Source organism: Carettochelys insculpta, chromosome 2, assembly GCF_033958435.1.
Source record: "Carettochelys insculpta isolate YL-2023 chromosome 2, ASM3395843v1, whole genome shotgun sequence".
Taxonomy (NCBI): domain Eukaryota; kingdom Metazoa; phylum Chordata; order Testudines; family Carettochelyidae; genus Carettochelys; species Carettochelys insculpta.
Window position 1 is genome coordinate 219,265,949 of NC_134138.1, and position 21,467 is coordinate 219,287,415.

The 21,467-nt window shown below is 44.6% G+C and overlaps 1 protein-coding gene across 2 annotated transcripts in view; it reads left to right on the top strand.

Annotated features, from left to right (window-relative positions):
- Positions 1 to 21,467, top strand: part of RAPGEF5 (Rap guanine nucleotide exchange factor 5) — a 251,304-nt gene that overhangs the window by 154,241 nt on the left and 75,596 nt on the right. The window contains exons 10-11 of one of the 2 annotated variants that reach the window (XM_074986184.1): positions 10,547 to 10,665; positions 11,024 to 11,112. In XM_074986184.1, coding sequence (XP_074842285.1) covers positions 10,547 to 10,665; positions 11,024 to 11,112 — 208 coding nt within the window. The remainder of the gene's footprint in view (positions 1 to 10,546; positions 10,666 to 11,023; positions 11,113 to 21,467) is intronic. The other variant, XM_074986185.1, reaches the window with a different exon arrangement.

Genomic DNA, 21,467 nt, shown 5'->3' on the forward strand with positions numbered 1-21,467 from the left:
AGAGGTGAAGCAGCAGGCTGCTTTCTTAAAAGTCTCCTGAGTACATCCTTTGTTAGGATGGGTCATCAATCCTTCCAAGCTTAGTTCAGAGCAGAGATGCTTCTGAAGTGATGAGCTGGATTGAAAACAAGGATGGAGGAGCTCTTAGGGTCCTCTCATACCCTTGCCCATGTGGAAGGAATTCCATTGTTCCTCCCTGTGTGGAAGCATGAGTGAGATGTGACCTGCGAATGTGACAGGCTCCCTGTCCATGTTCCTTTTAGGCAATCTGCCATTGCCTTCTGCTGTGTTACACCATACAGCTACATTCCTCAGAGGTTTATTTAGAATCCAATAAAGCCCTTTGTCAAGTAGTGGTTCACTTGACTAGGAACATTTTCACAGACAGATGCCATGCCTCCTATTGTGGTCTCCCAGAAAATAAAATTTCACATGTAAGTACAGAGCCAATACATATAACTCCACATAGAAAAATGTTACAAAAAAGTTTTGATTCAAGCACACACCAGAAAGGCATCTAGACGTCATTAGAAGACATCTAGAAATGGAAAATCTGTCACTTGCTTTGGTAGTTTGTTCCAAAGCTGAATCACCTTCCCTGTGAAATACTCGTTGTGCCTTATTTTGAATGTGAGGGTGTCTGGGGACACCCACTCAGTCTTGTTCTGCCTTTCTCTGCGCCATTAACCAGCCCTTTCATCCCTGACATGTTCTCTTCAGGTAGGCACTGAGACACTTTAATGATATCAAGTATCGGAGGGGTAGCCGTGTTAGTCTGGATCTGTAACAGCAACGAAGGGTCCTGTGGCACCTTATAGACTTACAGAAAAGTTTTGAGCATGAGCTTTCATGAGCACAGACTCACTTCATCAGATGCTGGTTGGAAATCTGCAGGGCCAGGTATAAATAAGCCAGAGTAAGGGTGGGGATAACAAGGTTAGCTCAGTCAGCAAGGGTGAGGCTTACTACCAGCAGTTGATCTGGAGGTGTGAACACCAAGGGAGGGGAAGCTGCTTTTGTATTTAGCCAGACATTTGCAGTCTTTGTTTAATGATGTCACCGCTCAGCCGCTTTTGTAGAAGCTAAATATGTCAGGCTCCTTCCTGTAGCTCACAAGAAGGCGTTTTTCTCCAGCTCTCAAAACATTTGGAGTGGCCCTGTGCACTCCTCTGTTTTTGTGTATCTAAGGACAGCGCTAGCCCTGTTTATGGCAGCAGCGTACTGGGAGCTCCTGTTGAGCAGCTGGCCCAGTGCGACCCCTACATCCTTCTCAGCATCACTGCTTACTTGACACTGTTCTCTTTCCAGGTGTGTGCCCAGTAGGCTTTGGGGCTGGGTCTAGGACCTTGGATTTGGCTGTGGGAAACTAGTTTTGTTTGCATGGGTCCAGCTTCGTAAGGGATCCATGTCATTCTATGTCACTGCCCTGCCCTCAGCCTTATTTACGTCTCTGCTCATATTTTGTCACTCACATATTGCCAGAAGGAATTTTGTTTGTTTCCAGTTCACAGATAACAATGACTGAAACAAGTTTTTGAGAGCCTCTGCAGAGCTTGAGTACCAAACCTCTGCTCCTTACAGCCCAGCAGGAAAGGGCCATCCAGCCTTGCTCTTACACAGGGGCTCAGTGCAGGACAAACATGCTTAGAAGCTGTGTTATCCAGAGGCTCTGACCCACACATGGGGGACAGCAGCTGACAAACACACTACAGTCCTGTAATGTGGGAAGGCCCCAACTGTGCCTCAGTCTGCCACCCTGTAAAATGGGGACAAGAAATGACATCTTCTTATCTCTGTTTTATAGGTAGGGAAACAGAAGCTCACAGAGGTAAAGGGACTTCCTTATGGTCTCAAAGCCAGGAAAATGGCATGTCTTCTGAGTGCCAGTCCTGGACCCTAGCTCTTATTCTAGCTTCTCAGCTCTAACTTCCTTCTTAGGCCTCCTCCTCCCCGCAGAGCCAGGCATCCCCAGGTTCCCCCAATGCTGGCAATTCGTCAGAGCTGCTGCTGCTGCCACCACCACATGCTTTGCCATCAAGCCCTAGGGTGCATGCGCAGAGTGGCAGATGGCACACTTAGCGTGTGGCTCCAAGGCAGAGCCACATTTAATTGCTCAAAGAGCTGCAAGCTGGCTACCTCTGTTGTATGGGATTAAGTCCTCCTGTCTTCCCTCTCATTTAGGCCCCAGTCCAGTGAAGTGCCTAAGATTTGAGAGGCAGCACTGTTTAGCATATGAGGCAAGACCAACCCTGGGACTTAGGAGATCTGGTTGTGTTCACAGAGTTGCCTCCCACTGATCTTCTGGGTGATGTTGAGGAAGTTCAGTGCCCAGCACAATGGAGCTCCAATCTTCCTCTGAGCCTTTTGTCCCTAGTTTAGTACACTTACAAATAATAATCAGCACAAGTTTATACAGCAGTCTCTGTGAAAGCAGTCTGGCTAGTTGTGCTTCAGGTTACATCTGCAACCGCTTGCTGGACCATGGTCTAATGGTACCATTCTGACATCCTTTCTCATGATGAGTAGCACTTATTCCCGTGAGTAGTTCCAACAAGATAGCAATAGGATACTTAAGTAATACTCAACATGAGTGTAAGGATGGCAGGGTGATACCATAGTCTGCGTGTAAGGAACTCATATGCTTTGATGTGTGTTTTCAGTGTGTTTCCCTAATATACATTGTGTCTCAGCTTGGTTTTGCCCACATTATTATTTTGACCCAACTGTAATGGCAGATTGCTTTATAATGCGCTCTTTGTGACAAGGTAACTAAGAGGATGTCAGCAATTTTTTTAAAAAGCGCTTAGCATGCACATTTTTTATTTGACTTACAAAATCCTTCTTGAGGGTATTTCGATAACATTGTAGATAAGAAATGTGTGTGTTTTACCGCCATTTGATGAATGCTGATATTCACAATAGAGAAGTTTTGGTCTGTCGAATGTGGGCTTCCCACTGTAGGTCTTCCAGCTATGTGCCAGAGCATTACACCACAGTGAAGCTATTTGCATTTGCCTAGGAGTTCATTTTAATGGGAGCATTTGTATTTGCACAGCTTGACATACCTCAGTGTTCTGTGGTTTGTTCAGTAGTCTTTAAGGATGGTCAGACATCACAACAAATTCACTTCATAAGCCAGACACATTTCAATTTTTTTTTTGTTCTGGGGGATTAATGTGAGTTCTGAGGTAGATTTACCAATTGGGTTATGATTGGAAACAAGCTACTACCATATAATCCAAAAGTAGGTCTGATGGTATAATTAAATGTAGATGCAGATTTTTGTTCTCTTGTGGCCACTCCCATCTATGTTCGCTTCAATGTCATGTGAACAGTATTTTGAGTGATTCTCTGTTTTGGGTTTTATATGCCTATTCTTGCTTTAATTTATGATAAATGACTTTCCACTTCCTTGGTAAATAAAGTGGAAGATTCTGATAATATATCTATCCACTGTAACTTATTCCAAATGATTATTTTTGTTGCTTTGAAATCTAACACTGGGTCTTCACCATAATATATTCTAAAACAAAAGTTAATGAAGTGATAACAGTCTTTAGGCTGTGGTGAATCTTGTTTAAAAGAGATTCCCCTCTGGGATTAATTTTTGGTATGGGAATAGTACAATTCTTTGGAAAGCTCCAGCGGCCCCATGCCTAAAAGCAAGGCAGCTGTCCTCAGAGATTTGCCTTTTGCCATCCTTATAATATTCGCACATGGAGCCAAATGACAGGCCTTTAAAAATTAGAGACTTACTGAATCAGTGGTTCTCCAATGTATATATTAGACTCCTCTTCTTGGTGTCTGCAGTTGATTATGCAACAGCATAGAAGTAAAGGTGGCAGTATGGAAAATATTTGTCAGTATCACGGTTCACAGAAGACCTAGTGCCCCATTGCCCCTCATATTTCTTCACCGGTGCTGCCACTGCGAGGCTGCCACCCAGTGCCCTGCCCACTCCAGGTGAGGGACGGTAGGACAGTTTGGGTCCCAGCTGCCTTCCATTTCTGGGACTGGATGGAGTGGGAATTCAAGGGTGACCTGAACCTTGCTGGTGGTCCTGATTATCCCACCTTCTGGGTGTGCAGAGTCCTTCAGCATGAGCCCCAGTCATATGGGATTGACAGAGCTTTTAAAAATAAATAAAGCACACAGACCATGCCTGCCTTGGGTGGTGTGCCCTATAGTTTGAGAACTGCTGCACTAGAGCACCTCAGGTAAAATCTCTGCTGATTCTGTAAGCAGTGAACATGCTGCAGCTTGGGGAAGAGCTGCTCTTTCACTGAAATTGCTGCTCTGGACTGCTGTGGACTAGGCTGGGGTGTGACACTGAGAGTAGGGAGACTGACTTTCCTATGTGTCTTGCATGTGCAGCCCGGAATTCTGTCATTTTTCTATCTTTTCAATGTTCGCTTTGCAGTCTTACGTTCTTTTAAAGTAGTGTTTTGTCTGTTACTTGTGCCATGACGTGTCAGCAGAAATTACGCTGTCCAACATATAAATATGCCTGTTCAGTTAGGAATGATTCTCTGAAGTAGAGTCTCTCACAGAATGCCCCTTTCCCAACCAGGTGAAAACCCTTTCATCTAGCTGGCCACATTTCATACCATATTTGCATCTCTTTTTTTTCATACAAGGATCTGTCCATCCTCCTGTGCCATATTCCACACCAATGGTTTCAACTCTTACACTTTGTGCTGACCTAAAGATTTAAGCCGAGGTAAATGGGGTTTGTGCATTGGGGCACAGAATCCTCTCCAAAGTACAGAGCAGAAGCAGTTCCATGGCCTATGTAGCCTGTGCAGCTGCTGACGCCACACTCAGTGGATCGAGGTCATCACAGGCCCGCCAGCCATGCTTGTTCCCCTTTTCCGCCTCCTCCTATTTCTCCACCTGGTGCTGCTGCAGAAGATGCTCTGTTGGAACTTAGCTCTGTTGTTTGGATTGAGTGCTAGCACCTGCGTACGCTCGCTGCATCTTTTCAGCCTGTGCCTGTTTCCTTATCATTTGAAGACCTGTACTGGCACCAGCATCAGAAGATGTGAAGACAGAAGGGATCAGCATTATCTGATCGTGCTGAGTCAGTTGTACCAAACTAAACGGTAGAAACAAAATATTCTTGCTTTTGTTAATGTATGTGGTTTAGAAGCAGATCATCTGCATGAAATTTTGCTTTATTACATGTTGACCATATAGGGAATTCTTTTTTCCCTGTATTCAGAATTTCTGCTCAGGAGTGAGGAAGTGTGAATGCAAACTTGTGTTTTCAGTGTTCCATTTAACAGGATCCTGTTATTCCGGTCTTCTCCTAGCCATGGGCCATTTGAGTTTCTGAGGTGAAGGGACTTCAGGAGGTTCTAGGCTCTCTGATTGTCCATCACAATATGGCTCCCCTTATGCTCTTAAGCTAAGCTTGCTTCATCCCTAGAATTTGTTCCCTAATCAGTCTCTCTTCCCTTCCTGTCATTTTCCCTCTTATTGTTCCCCCATGAAACCTCATGTAGATTTATTTACAACTGCTTAAGGTGCATCTTCTGCCAGTCAGTGAAGCTGTCTTCTAAAACTGACTGCTTTGATGGGAGTAATGTTTATGCTTTTAATACCACTTGATCCTGTCCTTCAGCACTTTTTGCCATTACCTGTCATTAGTATGCCTGTCTTCACAGTCTGTAGGCCGCAAAAGATGGTAGGTTTGTATTACTGGACTCAATTTGCTAGTGGCAGTGGTTCTGGAAAAGAGTGAACAGCTCTTGTAATCCTGCAGCATAGAGCAGGAATGAGTCTTCATGGATCCACGACTCAAACCATACCCCTTTGAGCTTTGGGGCTGCAGATTCAATGGAACATGGATCCAAACCACCCCTAGTCTGGGAAATCCAAAACACTTACAGAGGAGCCTTTGTAAGGCCAAACCTGCCTCTGCCTTTTGAAATGGAGCTGATTCAAAACTGGAACCAGGAGCCATCTAAATAAACATCCCCTCCCTTCTGTTCCTCTCCCCTCCCCCCCGACAAACAAATAAACCTTGGTGTGGGCGGGTTAAAATAAAATTCAAAATATTCTTTTGCAAACAACAAACAAACCAAACTTACAATACTTTGCAAAACTAACCCTTCCCTAGTTTGAATGTTTTGAACAGCAAGGAGATGAGTAGTTCATGCTGTACTAAGGTTTCTTTCAAAAGCCTGGGAGAACTGACTGAATGGGTTTCTGAAAAGCACATTGCCATGGGAGATAACCTTGTTTGTTTCCATTTTCTGTGAATTTGATTGGAGGTTGGATTGTTCCAGCATCATGTCAATGGCTGGTAATACAATTAAATCGGTGTGGAAATGTCTGCAATGCTGAAACATGAACCCCTTCAGGTGTTTTCTTGACTGTCATTTGTGCTTCAGTATCCTTTAGGCATTCCCATAGCTAACAGTTCACATATCACTAGTTATGTGAAGAGACCTACACAACTGAAGACCAACAAAGCGGGGAGTTCCATTTGTCTAGTTATCTTATGTATGCAACTATTTATAGAACTCCAGAGCTATGGACGGGCTGAAATGAAGTGGTAGTATTGTTTCAGTTAAATCTCAGTGCTGGGTCATTTCAACAGGAGATCAGTAGCTTCCATCGGTGAAAAACTGATGGTAATATTGATTTAAAAATACGGCCAGGTAAAGCAGTTCTGATTGTGTATTTGAAACTTCTGATCACGAGCAGCGTGCATGCTGGGGTGTGTAACAGGGGCGAGACTCCCTGCCACAGCACCTCCCACTGATATCCTTGGGAATTTAATTCTTCAGCCACTGAGCACCCCACTGTTGTCCAGATGTCTCGTCCTCAGTTACCTGTCATCTTTCTTATTGCAGGCCTCATGTCCTTCCTGGCCAAAGGTGCCCCTCCCTTATGCTACTGCCCTGTGGCAATACCCCTTGCACGCTTGGGTCCTCCCCTCACAGGGGACCCCAATTCTCTGTACTCCCCTTGCCTCACTGACCCACTGCCATTTGTCACCTAGCCCCTACCTCAGGGGCCAACTGCAGTCTGGAAAGGCCACTCATTGGCAAGGGGGCATGAACTTACCTGCTGCCCTGACTGCCTCCCTCCCTGCAGCCCTAGCACCCTGAGGCCCCATGTCTCAGGTCCTGCAGCCTCAGAGTGGGGTCAGGCCAGAGCTTCCCATTTCAGCTTCCTTTCCCTTCGGCACTACTGTCTCAGGTACCCTCCTTAGCTTCCCTGGCAGTCAGGCCTTTCTTCTCCTGCCCAGGAGCCCCTATTTATACAGCCCAAGCTGGGCCTTAGTTGACTGCTGTATGACATGGCTGTTTGCTCCAGGGCTTGGTTTAACCTTGTTAGGGCCAGTGCTGGGCAGATGCCTATCACAGGGTGGTATAATAAGGGAGGTGCACGGTACTTGGAGATTTTAAGAGGTAATTGGTTAAAAAGTACAACAAGCATGAAGTACAATAACTAATGCTTACACAGCTCTGTGCAAGCACAAACTAATCTTTACTATGCCATGCAAATAAATAAGAAGCCTTGTCCCTGGGGAGATGGAGAAATATGGACTCTGGTTAAGTAAGTTTCCAAAGGCCATGTGTGGAGTCAGTGGCGCATCCAGGTTACAGTTTAGGAGCTCGTGACTCTTCATTCTGTGGTCTTTCCTTTTCTAGGCCATGCTTCCTCTGCTAAAGCACAAAATGAAACAAACCCAGAAACCAGCTGTTACTTGGTTATTTTCCACTGCTCTGGGGTTCAGTATGGAGAAAGAAAACAGAAAGGAAGAACCTTGTTAAAACTGTATTTATCTGAATGCTGTGAGATTAATTTGTAGTCTCCTTTCCAGCTGGTGAAAGGAGATTTTAAAGATTAGTTTATTTTGATATTGGAAATGCTTTGTGTTTAACAGAATTTCAAGGAGGAAACTATGTCCTTCAGGATACGATGTTGTTAGTCTCCTGTAACTATGATAGGGCTTCTGCCTCCACCACTGCCCACTGGTGTTCTGCACAAAAGGTGCATGAATTTTTATATACACACTATGTACACACACTAAGAACCCATTTCTCTCTATATATGTGTGGATGGTCCACTAATGTTAATACCACCATACATCATGTATGTGCCCAATATGTACTGAACCTCAATATATCACTGGAGTCGGGAGTGTCAGGATTAGAGAGGACACCTGGGAGCTTTGTGTTTATATTCCTGTGTTTGGATTAATTGTCTTTGTGCTATTTTTGCTCTTCATTCTTTCATTGCTGCTCCGTAAATATGTAGGCAAAAAAAATACATCTTGTGAAATAGAACAGTAGTTATGCATCAGTATTTCTGTAATGTGGCTCATCACTAGTGCCCCTTTGGAGGGTTGCAATGAACATCTGACATTAATTGGTTCAGTGCAAGAATATCTGACCTTGAAGAATAGTCAGTTCTTCACTATGTTTACTAATAAAGAAATTTTCTTAGACTGGCAGCTCTTTGGGACTGGGATTATGTCTTTCTGTGTGCTTGTGCAGGATCACAGCCTAGGAGTGCCACTGCAAAACAGCTATTAATGATAAAGAAATAAAAGGCTATTTATAAAGCTGCATTGCTGTATGTATCCCAGACATCATTGCTTTCAATAAATCTTTTATATCTTAGGATTGTCTGTCATCTGACAGATGGAGGTGTGGGTTTGGAAGGATAGCAAGAGAAGTGAGGAGAGGTACTGAGACAGGAAAGGAAGGGGCAGCTGGCTTCAGGCTGGGAAGGAGGATTTTATCTTTCCATATCGGATCTTGCTGGTACTGTTTCCTGTCCTGTTCCTGGGCCCTGCTCCTCTGGATCCTTTGCTTCTCTGTGCCACCAATGTTCTCTGTAAGCTGAACACTTGGGTGACCACCCAGGAGAGATTCAGATGCCAATCAGCTGATGAGCAGAGCACTCACAGCTGGTACTATGTGTTTCTGTTGGTGGTCCACATCTGCAAATGCCTTGGTGCACATAACAAAATTTATTCAACACATGGATGGAAAAAATAGAAGGAACGTTCTATGACCCTCCCCCCATATCATGCCGGAGGTTATATGGGGATAAATCCCCCAACATATTTCAATTGTAGGAGACTAGCACACCAGCTTTCTCAGCCTCCTAGTTCCACTGCCCCATGATGAGTTATGGATACAGTACCATTGATACATAAGTTCTAGTTTTATTCACAAATAGGCTAAAAGTGGCGTCGGAGTTAGTGAATGATGAGAGGAGATAGGTCTTTTATTAGACCAACTTCTGCTGGTGAGAGAGCCAAGCTTTCAGTCTGCAGAGCTCTTCTTTGGGCCTGGGAAGTGTACTCCCAGCATCACAGCAACATGCGAGAAAAGATATTACCCCCACCCCACTTTGCCTCTCTAGTGTCCTGGGACTGACATGGCTATCACTCCATTCCATACAGAAATTACTGAACCACGTAATGCCAAAGCAAATCACCACTATGCATTTTGATCGTTTCTGTAGATTGTCAGAACTGTGGCAGCAATAGCTGAAGTATCTGTTTGCATAGATGTTTCCCGCCTCTCTTTGTGCAGCTTCATGCACTTGAGGCAGGGTCCGCCAGGAGAATCTCACAGTGGTCAGAAGCCCTTCATCAGTCACTGTTGCAATGTACACTGCTCAGTCAGCAGCAAACCCTCATCTCAGACACTGCACCGTCAGCTTGCTCTCGTCGCGCTCTGCTTGTGGATATAGGCTGTGTGAGCAGAAATGGATGATTGTTCAGCTCCCTCCTGTTTAAGAGAATCTAGATCAAGAAAGTCACTGCACTGACCCATAATGCCCAAATCTCAGTTTAGCTGAGATTCAAACTCTGGACATTCACTGGGTTTAACTTTCCATCCTGTTGTCTTGTTTTTAATAATTGAAAGGTCATTGAGAAGGCAGGAGATTTGAATGCAAAATAGAAACAGAGGCTTAGAAATATCGATAGTATCACCTTTTATCTCACTAGTTTTAGTGCTTCTGTTTAAACACAGAGTGGTTTTACAGCATGTACATTTTGTTTGAGTAGTAAGTTACCTATTGTTGGAGTGCTGTGAAGTGTTTGCAGTGCTTTGACTATTGTAAGCAGTCTTTCAGTTTAATTAAACAAATAGCATAACATGCATTTTTCAAGTGGAAGATAAATACATCACTGGTATTGTGAATAACCCTCCAAAATTCTGTGCTGAAAACTGGTAACACACGTCATAAAGGGGAACCTTTCTTCATGTCAGCTTTACAACCAAATGTATATAACTTGTTTGTTAATTTAAATACTTCTGCAAAGGAAAGTGCTTTCTCCCTCTGTTCTAGCTCTGCTAATAAATGTAAAAGGTATGTGAGAGAGACATCTAGATGCCTGATGCATTGTGATGCTTTGGAGTATAAATCATGAGCAGAAACTGAAGTGTGTAGCAGCATCCATAGGGAGAAAATGGAGCTCTAATCAGCTCCCTCAATTTTTTTCTAAGTCTCATGAGAATTTACCAGTTTCTCTTTCTATTATCTTTCCCCCCTCACCCCTAAATTGAAGCAGAATGATGAAGTGTCTACTATTCAAGTGAAGGAACAAGACCAAGATGTTCTGGTGCTTAGGAAAGTGTCATCACATAGCCCAGCCCCCACACCAGGGAGTGCCGAGAATGATTGGAGGTAAGAGTTTTTTCCTTGGGCGCTCAGAGAGAGAGAGAGAGAGAGACTGACTGCAGAGCTTTCAGCAGCCAGATGGACTCAGTTACCAGCAAGAGAACTAAGATAGCAAGATATTGTAGCATTTAGGGAATGCCTTTGTTGTTAACTTGTGCACTATGGGAAGTTCCAGGCTGAGGGTCTGTGATCCTCATTTAGATAGAAAGGATTCTGCTGCCTTTCTCGGCAGGGAGCTTGCTTTGCCTACATTTGATGTGCCTTATTTTAAATATATTGATGAAGAGGATGAGGAGGATGAATGGAGCAGCCGCTCACAGTCTTCAACTGAGGATGACTCCGTGGACTCTCTGCTTTCTGACAGATATATGGTGGTATCAGGGACTCCAGAGAAGATTTTGGAGCACCTTCTGAATGACTTGCACCTGGAAGCAGTCCAAGACAGAGAGACAGGTAAGGTACAAGTTGGATTCTGTTCATTGAACACAGCTTTCTGTGTTCTCCGTTTCTGTTTGTGATACTGACTGTACATGTGGCTGATGAGGTGGCATGTAATATTACATATAATGACCTCTGCTATTCAGTGTTCTAAGTGCTGCCTTTAAACTTACATGCTGGACCTGTCAGATGATATCTTAGCCATGTTAATCAAAAGGAAATCAAATTCTGGCCAATGAGGGTTTGGTGTGGTTTTTGTTCCCTCCGAAATTCTCACTAGTTGTTGAAAGCCAGCTGACTAATGTCATTGCCTTCACACCAGATGTCAAACAGAGGGATAAAAGGTGAGAAGCTGGCAATCAGAAAGTGGTGAACTGGGGCACGCAGCCTCTGGGCAGAAGTGTCAACAATTTATGAAACTGTTCAGCAGCTACATGCTTCCCAGCAACTTCACCTTTTTTTCATAAATCAGTTTACACTGTTGTCTACATTGCACAAGCTGCAGCCTAGATTATACGGTACTTGTGTCTCTTCCTCCAGACACTATAATCTTTGTAACCTGCAGCTATTACTATATTGATCAGACAATTTGATGCACCATTTATGTAACAGTTCAATCTTCTAACTAGCTACAGATTTTGCCCTCATCAAAGCATGTTTGCTTCATAAAAACGTCTTACAAACTTCCTTCAAAGTACAAGGTGTAGTATATAGAAGAACACAGTACTTGTGTGTCTTGAAAGGGCGGTTGTAATTTGTTCCAGCCTAGGGCAAGTTATTATATTGATCAGGCTACTTGATGTGTAGTGTATTTTGCAGTTTGATCTCCTGGCTAAATGCACAGTTTGCTGTCACTACAGCTCCTTTGGTAGTTTATCAGGAGTGCCTCCAACCTGAAATCTATTTACAGTTTTGGTGAATGTAGTTGTGCTGGTAAAGTGAGCACAAGATCAACACTTCAGAGTTTTGAAATGCTGCTGAAGGGTTGTGAAATGTAGCTAGCTGAAAACGAGTTGGTATTTTTTATTGTTCCCAGCAGGGCTACACTGCACATTATTGACACTTGTGTATATGTCACGCTACGATTGAGATTACTGAAAATAAACATGTTTTTAAGGGATTAAAGTGACTACAAGTATAAATAACATGTATGATTCTCATAGGAATCCTTGGTGTTAGGTTCGCAGGACAGGGTTAGTAGCTCACTGTTGGACAGAATGTGGTTTTTTTACCAATAATTCATGATTTCTCCAGATAATGAACCAAAAGAAATGCAAACTGTCTGATTATTATGATGTTCTTGGTGCTGCTTCTGTCTGCCTAGCTGTCAATATTTTGTGCAGAGAAAGCATCACTGTTCTGATTGTTCTGCTTCCTCTAGTGTAATCATAATAGTGCTATGTATAAATTTATTTGCTTCAATTGCTGGATTACAGAAGTGGTGCATGAAAAGATATTCTTAGCGGAGTAATTCAGATCAGGGAAATCTTCACTTATGCATATTAGCATAGGTAGTTTTGGGGAGATTAGCTGGCTGCTGCAGTTAGTTTTGTTTATAACCTCATAATCTGTCCTATTGCAGAATGTTACGGTTTTCAGTAGTGGTCTGCATTATTTTCAAGTACAAAGGATTTGCTGTCTTGGCTAAATCAGATATCTAATATATCTTGAATTTTTATTACCTGTTTTATCACCCTGCTTATTTTCTCTTGTGGGGGGTCCTAGCTCAGCTGCTCATTAGCATCTTTTTATTGTTCTGGAGTGTGGATGAAAATTTGCTTGTAAAACTAGTACTAGACTGGCAAGGAGATGATAATATATTCTTTTAGGCTGAGTATATCAGCTCTGCAGTGTAGTCAACAGAAGCTGGGTACCATACAGAAACCAAGAATTTAGAGTCTGATGATGGATTCAGATTTCCATGATCACAGTTAAATGGTTAGACCTAAACTAGTTGTCTATGTTCTGTTATAGTTTGCTTTCTAATTATACACTAACATATGGCTTAGCTTTAAGAAATTGTCTTAGGTCGCTACATTTTCAAATGAAGGCAAAGTGGAGTCACCTGTCAAAATTCATGCAAGGCTGCTGTCGAACCATTTCCTGACCACAAACATTTATGTGTCAAGATGTGGGGTGTTGGCTGCACAGCAGGTACATGCACATCTTTGTGGTAGCACCTATGAGAATGTCTACACTGCCAAGCCTTGGGCTGTGGGGTGGGGGTACGTTTCAGTACTGTGTAGCCTTCTGGGTTCAAACTAGAGCTGAAGCTCTAGGAGTCTCCCATCTCTCATTGTCCTGGAACCCAGGATCTAGCCCGAACCTGGGAGTTCACACTGTAGTGAAATTGCCCCGCAATCCTGAGTCAGCTGGCATGGGCCAGCTGCAGGTTTCTCATTGCAGTGCAGACATATCCTTAGAGGACAACAGAGCTAGTGGCTTCTCGGTCAAAGAGAGAAAAATATTCATCTACTTTAGTTCTTTTAATAACCTGCTGTCTACTACCTTCCTGGAGTTTCATTTTTCTTTCTGGCCCTTACAAGTGGGGAGCTACATGGACTACTGAACTCTCTAGAATTCCTGACACCAACAACTCTTTCAAATGATTTTTAGCTCACTAAAAGCATGGGGGGATATCTTTCCGGTGTACTCTTTCAGGGGAGTTGTGTCCACTAGCTCAGTAAGGTGAATAACTTTTGGGTGTGCTAATACTGCTTGGGATGCTCCCTAATTAATCTGCACCAAGGTCTCAAATGATCTCTGGCTGGCTGATTCTCAGGTTCTCTGTGGGTCATCCTTCCTGAATGCTTTGCTGCTATCAACACTGTCACAGCTTCCTTCAAAACTTTTTTCTTTCTCTGGGTGTCCTCCTAACCTCCAGGTTATTCCATCAGTATCCCTTTGTGTGTGTTCATGAGATCACACTCTTGCATTCCTCTTTCGAAAGAGGCATGCAAATGAGGTATACATTTGCATATTCAGCACCTCATTTGCATATTCTAATTTCAAATGAGCTTCTTCCAAAAGAAGAAAGCCAGTGTAGATGCTGCTCTTTCGAAAGTAAACCCATCTTCGAACGACTCGTTCTTCCCTTTATTTAATGGGAAGAAGGATTCTTTTGACGATTGGGTTTACTTTCAAAAGAGCAGCGTCTACACTGGCTTTCTTCTTTCGAAAGAAGCTCTTTTGAAATTAGAATACGCAACTGAGTACTAAATATGCAAATTTATACCTCATTTGCATACCTCTCTCGAAAGAGGGATTCAAGTGTAGACACACCCCTTTGGGGCTTTCTCAGTGCTCAGTTCCAACACCTCATCTCTTCTCTTAGGTCATGGCATCCTTACCATAAACCTCCTCCTTTATGCCAACAACTCTCAAACCTATTTCTCCAGGCCTAATCTATCTGCTTCCATGCAAATCCACATCACAAATTGGCTCCTTGTCAGCTTAAATATCAGATGGTCTGCACTGAATTCCTTCTCCATTGCTGAGACAATGCAGCCCTCCCTGCCACCTCTGCATGGGGGGGATATTTTACAGAATTTCATTTCCTTTGACCCTCTTGTTCAGAGCACACCTAAATCTTACTGTTCCTCCAGAGAGTCTTTAAGATTTCTCATTTTCTGTCTGTCAAGACAGCAAATCTTGTTCGGGTTATGATTGTCTCCTTCCTTGATTAATATAATTGCCCTCTCTGGCTTCAACACATCAGCCCTTCCTTCTATAAACAGACAGAAAAAAAAAAGAACTGCAAAGATCATCTTTTTTGTCCATTTCTCTGAACATGGCCTTCCCCTCTTCTCAGTGCATCACTTGAAGCTTCTTGCCCTCACCATCAAAGCCAATCAAAAACCTGTCTCTTCCTCTCCCTGCATATTTGCCCTCCTGTCCTAATATGTGAACTTCTTTGTAAGAGCAGTCTCTGGAGCCAGTGGCTGGGAATTAGCTTTTGGCATCCTGACCCAGTTCGTGAGAGTGGAGGACAAATAATAAAGTTTCTGTCATATCACTTGTTTTCTATTTGTGTAAGATTTTTGAGAGCATTGGTTGTCTTGTAGTTGGATTGCATGAAGCATATTGTGCGCATGACTCAAATGCAAACTATAATGATAGCTACAATATGCTGTTTAAATTTGTCAGCCACTGGAGAGGAATCAAGGTTGAGCTGAAGTTCGCATGTTATTGTCTGGGCAAGCTGGAGGACTAGCATCATAGCAAACTCTACAGCTCCTCTGTTCCCTTTGAACCGGGGATGGGGAACCCTCGGCCTGCAGTCCAGATCCAGACCGTGACTTGTCTGGAGCCGGATCTTGATGCTTGGGGCTCTCCTCCACAGCATCCAGCCCATGGCAGGGTGGAGGGTTTGTAGCCCTGAGCCCCATGGACCGAATCAGGCGAGCCAGGGCCAGATCCAGACTGTGAGCTCTGCTAGGAGGCGGAGAGAGCAGGAAACAGCTCCAGGCTCTGCTGCCACTCGCTGCTGTTCCTCCACATGGGAAAGCAGGAGGGTGAGTGGCAGCAGCCTTGCCCAGAGGCTTCATACTGCTGCTCTGATTAGCTGGAATTCCACCCTGCTCCTGCCCCCTTCCTCCCAGACCCCTTGCCCACACCCCAAACCTTCCTGCACCTTCCTCCCACCTAGCTTCACACCCGCAGCCTGCTCCTGCGCTCTCCTCCCACCCAGATCCGCATCTCTGTCCGATACCCCACTCCAGCTCAGATCACCCACCCACCCCAGACTGCTTCTGCATGCACCCTCCCCTCCTGCCCAGACCTCGTAGCTCTGGCCCCCCTACTGTCAGGAGGACCACGTTGGTGAGAGTTTTTTGGTTTGCTTCTCACTTGTGTGGTTCCTGACTGATTTGTCTATGGGTTAGTGTCCCCCAACCCAAAATGGGTTCCCCAGCCCTGACCTGGAAGCTATTTCTACTGGTTGCTTGGGACATTCTTTTAACCCATTTCACCAACATACATTCAGCAGTTGGTACAGCTGGAGAATAATGACATGTCCTGAGTCATGTAAGATGGTCCAGTCATGCTTTAACTGATACCAACTGGGTGCACACAGTTCTTCTTCCCAGAGAACTGATATACCTTCTGTTGATGTTTTGAAAGATTCTGGAAACTCCCCCCAAAACTCTGTGGAAAATTTGATAAAGTAAAATGGGGGAATGGCAATTTAGTTTTTATTTTCATGTTCATAGCGAGGAATAAGGGTTCAGCAAAGCAAACATGTAGAGCATGTGATGAAAAATGTTTTCTGTGGTTGAGAAAAATAAGCCTCAATATTAATGTCTTCTAACACTAAAAAAAAATTAAGTTCCTTCACTTTGATAGAGTGTAAATTTATGTTTTCTGATATCTAAAAGCTGGAAAGAAAATAATTAATTACAACAGAAATACTTTAAAAAGTAAAGATTGTAGTAAATGTTACAATGGCCAAGATGAGTTGTTTGCAAACAAGTTGTAATGCTAGGCTGAAGGTTAAAATTTTATGGAGCTTTTAGCCTGTAAGGTGCTGGTGGTTTTTAAGTTATGTGGTCAGCTGAAGCTACAGAATTAATAGAATAATATTCATGAGGGGATTTATACTGAATAAAGTTAGTTAGATTCAAAGGCAAAACATGTTACCTCCCTCCTACAGTCACATAAGTCTACTTAGTGTGAGCTTGCTACAGCTAAGGAAAAGGAAGAATTATGGGAAGCCAGAGAAGTTTACATTTTTTTTTTCTTTTAATTGCTTAATTTTTCCATCTATAGCTCTTAAAGCACTGGTGATGTATTACCAAAGGGAGCTCAGCCCTGTTTTTCATGAATTTCCATGACTCCTACTGATGTCTGAGGGAGCTTGGGGTATACAAGGAAGGAATGACAGTATCACAATGTGTAAACATAACCTTTTGTAGTAATTTGTGTAACTACATTGTAACACTGCATTAAATGTGCATTACTGCTCCCATGTTATCTTCATATGTACCTTAGCAGTACACCTATTACAAAAGGTAATAGTATAGCTTAATTACAGCACTGGATGAAGTTTGAGTGAAGGGGTAGTGTCAAAATGCCACACTTTTAAAAACTGACCTAAGTCCCCATGTGCTCTGACATACATAAAGAAATAAATTGATTCCAGAGTCTTGAAGGAAAACCCGCCTTGCAATTACCATAGAATGGACCCAATTATCCTATCTGCTGGTGTGCTCAGAAAGGGTACAATTCTTACGGGCCTGGATGGGTGGCAGGCGGAGGGAAAGATGCAGAAGAGGGCAGTGCCATCTCAATAGCAGCACCTTTCTTTGTTTCCTCTGGACCCGCTGGAGCCCCTCCAACAGTGTCTCTGGGCTCTTTCTGGACTATATGTCCAAGACCAGTGGGCCAATGTTATAACAGCTGCTGATTCGTCCTGTTTTGTCTTCTCCATACCTCATTGCAAATCCATGCGTGGTACTTGCTGTATTACTCCATACTGTGGCTCCCTGTTGGGAGTTCCAGGGCAGTGGCTGATGAGGAAATAAAACATGCTACCAAAGAGTTGGAGGGAATTGAGAGCGAATGCAGGGTTTAACACCCCCAGCCCCCACTTGCTTTGCAGAAGAAGACAATCCACATCCCCTTTGTTGAAAAAGTGGAGAGGAAACAGTGTTTCCTGCCAATTGTGCAAGAGTTGCTTAGTTGGGAGACAGTAGGTCCCCTGCAGTATTCCTTGTAAGCTGTGCACTTGGGTGACCACCCAGGAGAGCTTCAGGTGCTGCTCAGCTGCCAGTCACCTGCAGCTGACAATGTGTCTTTCTACTGGTGGTGCACAGCCGTGCATGCCTGGGTGCACATAACAAAATTTATTCTGCACATGGATGGGAAAAATTAGAGGGAATGCTGGTCCCCTGCAGTTAGGACTCCTGAGACTCAGATTTGTTAGAGAAGAAAACTAACCCACAGTATGTCATTAGGCCATAGTAGTACTTAATTCCCATTCCCTCCTCAGTTTTTCCTCATTGTAATTATTTCTTTTACTTATACTAACTAATTGCCATTTTTTGCCATGTGAGAGGGTAATAGGGAGTCTTCAGAACGGTCAGCTCTGTAGCTGGGTGTTAGTGAAATCTACAGATTGAGCCTCTGAAGTCCAAGACCACAGATATTGCCAGATCAGAGAGCCCCAGTGGTTGGGAGCAGGGGCTGGCTGGGACTCAGGTGGCCAGAGTCAGGAGCGCTGATGGAGTCAGCTGAGCTGGCAGCATGGGTGCTAGTACTAGGAGCTTAGTGGCCAGCACAGGAGTATTTACCTTCCCTCGTCTGACAAACTCTGTGATTCACGATCCCTCAGCTCCCCAGGGTCCAGCCTGGAATGTGGTTATGCCTAGTGCAGTAATATTGTAAATGGCTAATAAAAACATTGCATTGGAGTATTTAAAACCTACCAAAGATCCAGTGAGGTAGAGTAATCACAGTCTAATTCAGTGGTTCCCAAACTTTTCGGCATCACGCCCCCTTTTGATTTTTGAGAAACTCCCCCCCACCTCTTCTTTACCATCGCCCAACCCCCCTTTGACAAAAATTCAATTTGTAATTTAAAATAAGCACAAAAGCTTGATATAAAATGTTTATTTAAAATTAAAAATAAGCACAAATAATTTTTCTTGGCCCCTTGTGGTTGCCTGGTGCAGGCTCCAGCTAGCCAGCTGCCTCAGCCCCTTGCCAGCCTCCAGAGCTGCCCCCGCCAGCTGCCTGCCCACCTGAGACCTGTGCTGTCAGAGCTACCTGCCTGAGCCCCACACAGCTGGGGACAGCTACCTCCTCGTCTGCCAGCAACCTGCTCACCCACCACCTGCCAGGGCCAACCGTCCACCTGCCCACTGGCTACTCGAGCCCTGCACTGCTGGGACCAGCTGCCTGCCCACCGGCCACCCACCCCAGCTGCGGGCCAGCCGCCCGAACTGTCTGCCAATGCCCCATGCTGCCAGAGCCAGCCGCCCACCCGCCATCCTGAGCTGCCCAAGCCCTGCTCTGCTGGGGCCAGCCGCCAGAGCCCCACAAGTTCCACAAACTGTCCAGCTGCCCGAGCCCCGCAAGCCCTGCAAGCCACCCACTTGAGCCCCTCCCCTGCCCTCCTACAAAGCCAGACACCCCCAGTCCCCCATCTAACCCCATCCTCCTCCTCCCCCTCAACCCACACTCACCTGAGCAAAAGGCAGCCAGCTCCATTTGGATCTTTGCTGGCTGCCTGCTTTTTATAGCGGCTGTGCCAGGTCATCCATGTAAAATGGCAGGGGCTGAGAGCTGGAAGCAAAGGCCGGATCTTTCTTCAGGTGCAGAGAATGATGGCGTGGGAGGGGGCCTGGGTTGCCTCGTGTCCCCCCTGGAATTTCTTCATAACCCCCTCCCAGGGGCATGCCCCCCAGTTTGGGAAACTACGATCTAATCATTAAGCCATGCCACTTACCGGTCCACAAAGTAAGCTCAGATGCTTTTTAAAGGTCTATGGGCATTCCTTACCTTACGAGTTCAGGACCTTCCCTAAACACAGGACCGTGGAACAAAATTACAAGTTGTTACCCAGTGTAAAGCCTGTGAGAGACGGGTTTGAAGCTCTCTGTACTTTCTTCCCACTTACTGAGATTTAACTTAAACGCCTTCTACTTTAGCTCTGAATTTGGCTCCTAAGCTAATAATGGTACATTACAGCAATACATATACTGGGTTCAATGCTATCAATTGTATGGGGGAAAACATTGTGTTGCCTCTTTCTTGAGCAGCAGCAGATTTTTGTGGCCTTGCAATGTTTACTCTTAGAGCAGAAGTTGGAGAGACAGCAGAGTAATTCTTAATGCAAATCTTTTATGTGCAGAATATACACAAGTCTCGTCACTTGAATGGAAAAGATCACAAATGCGCACTGGTGATTCCGTTTCTTAGGGTCCTTGGTCAACCTTTGTACCATTTACCAAGAGACACCTCTCCAAGGCCCCTGGCGCTCACTCCTGTCTAACTGCTACAGGTTCAACATCTGAAACCTGGGACTCTCTGGTCTGGCAAGACCATGGATGTTGCTGGGCCAGAGCGCCCCAGTGACTGGGAGCACGTGCCCACTGTGAGTCCTGCAGCTGGAAACCCCACCTGGGGCCAGGCAGCTGCAGCCAGGAAGCCAGCAGGGATGGGCTGGAGTGGGGCTAAGTCACCATGGCCGGGGAGCTGCAGCTGGGATCAGGGCTGGGGGTGGGAAGCTGAGGGGTGGGGGGCAACAGCCAGGGCTGGCATCCAGGAGTGGGACAATGCCCCTAAGCAGGGCCAGTGGACAGCAAAGGAAAATTGACCTCCCCTGGCCCAACAGAATCCCTGGTTTGGACCCTTCAGGGGTCCCAGACCAGGGAGGTGCAACCTGTAATACACAAATAACAAGCAGTCCTGTGGCGCCCTAGAGACTAGCAAATTTATTAGGTCATGAGTTTTGTGAGTAAAACCCACTTCTTCAGGTGAAAGTGGAGTGGAAAAACAGAATCCAGGGTTTATGTAGTTTAACAGGTGGGGAGAAAAAAGTTACCTGTCACTAGTAGGACCAAGTGGCAAATTAAGCTGAATGTGTCATTCCTGTGAATATCAAAGATGGGTATATTGTCCTTGCAGGCTACATCTACACTAGAGAGTTTTGTCGATTTTTCAACTTTACTTATTTCGTCCTTGTATCAATGAAAAAAACATGCAGTATAGACACAGCCTAATATATGTAACAGCAACGAAGGGTCCTGTGGCACCTTATAGACTAACAGAAAAGTTTTGAGCATGAGCGTTCGTGAGCACAGACTCACTTCATCAGGTGCTGGATGAAGATGCTGGATGCATCTGATGAAGTGAGTCTGTGCTCACGAAAGCTCATGCTCAAAACTTTTCTGTTAGTCTATAAGGTGCCACAGGACCCTTCGTTGCTGTTACAGATCCAGACTAACACGGCTACCCCCTGATACTTGACAGCCTAATATATGGTGTTGTTTCCCTTTCTCTTGCCTTATCTTCTGGGCTTTTTTACCCCAGGTCCTGCCTCCTCTGACAGCTTTTAGTGGCAAGGCTGTGTCAATGCTGTTTGCTGGCATTTTTACCAAAAAAAAAAAAGGGGGGGGGCAGCAGAAATGTAGCACTTTAAAGACTAACAAAGTGATTTATTTGGTGATGAGCTTTTGTGGGACAGACCCACTTAATCAGATCAATTTAATTTCCAATACAGACTGACATTTGTAAGTACAGAGGACCAAAAAAAAAAAGGGGGCAATAAAAACTGAAAATCAAGTAGGATTGAAGGAGGGTGTAAGGGGTGGGGGGATGTTAATTGTCTTGTCTGAGATAATTATGAGCATCAAAGGAAGGGAAGCAGT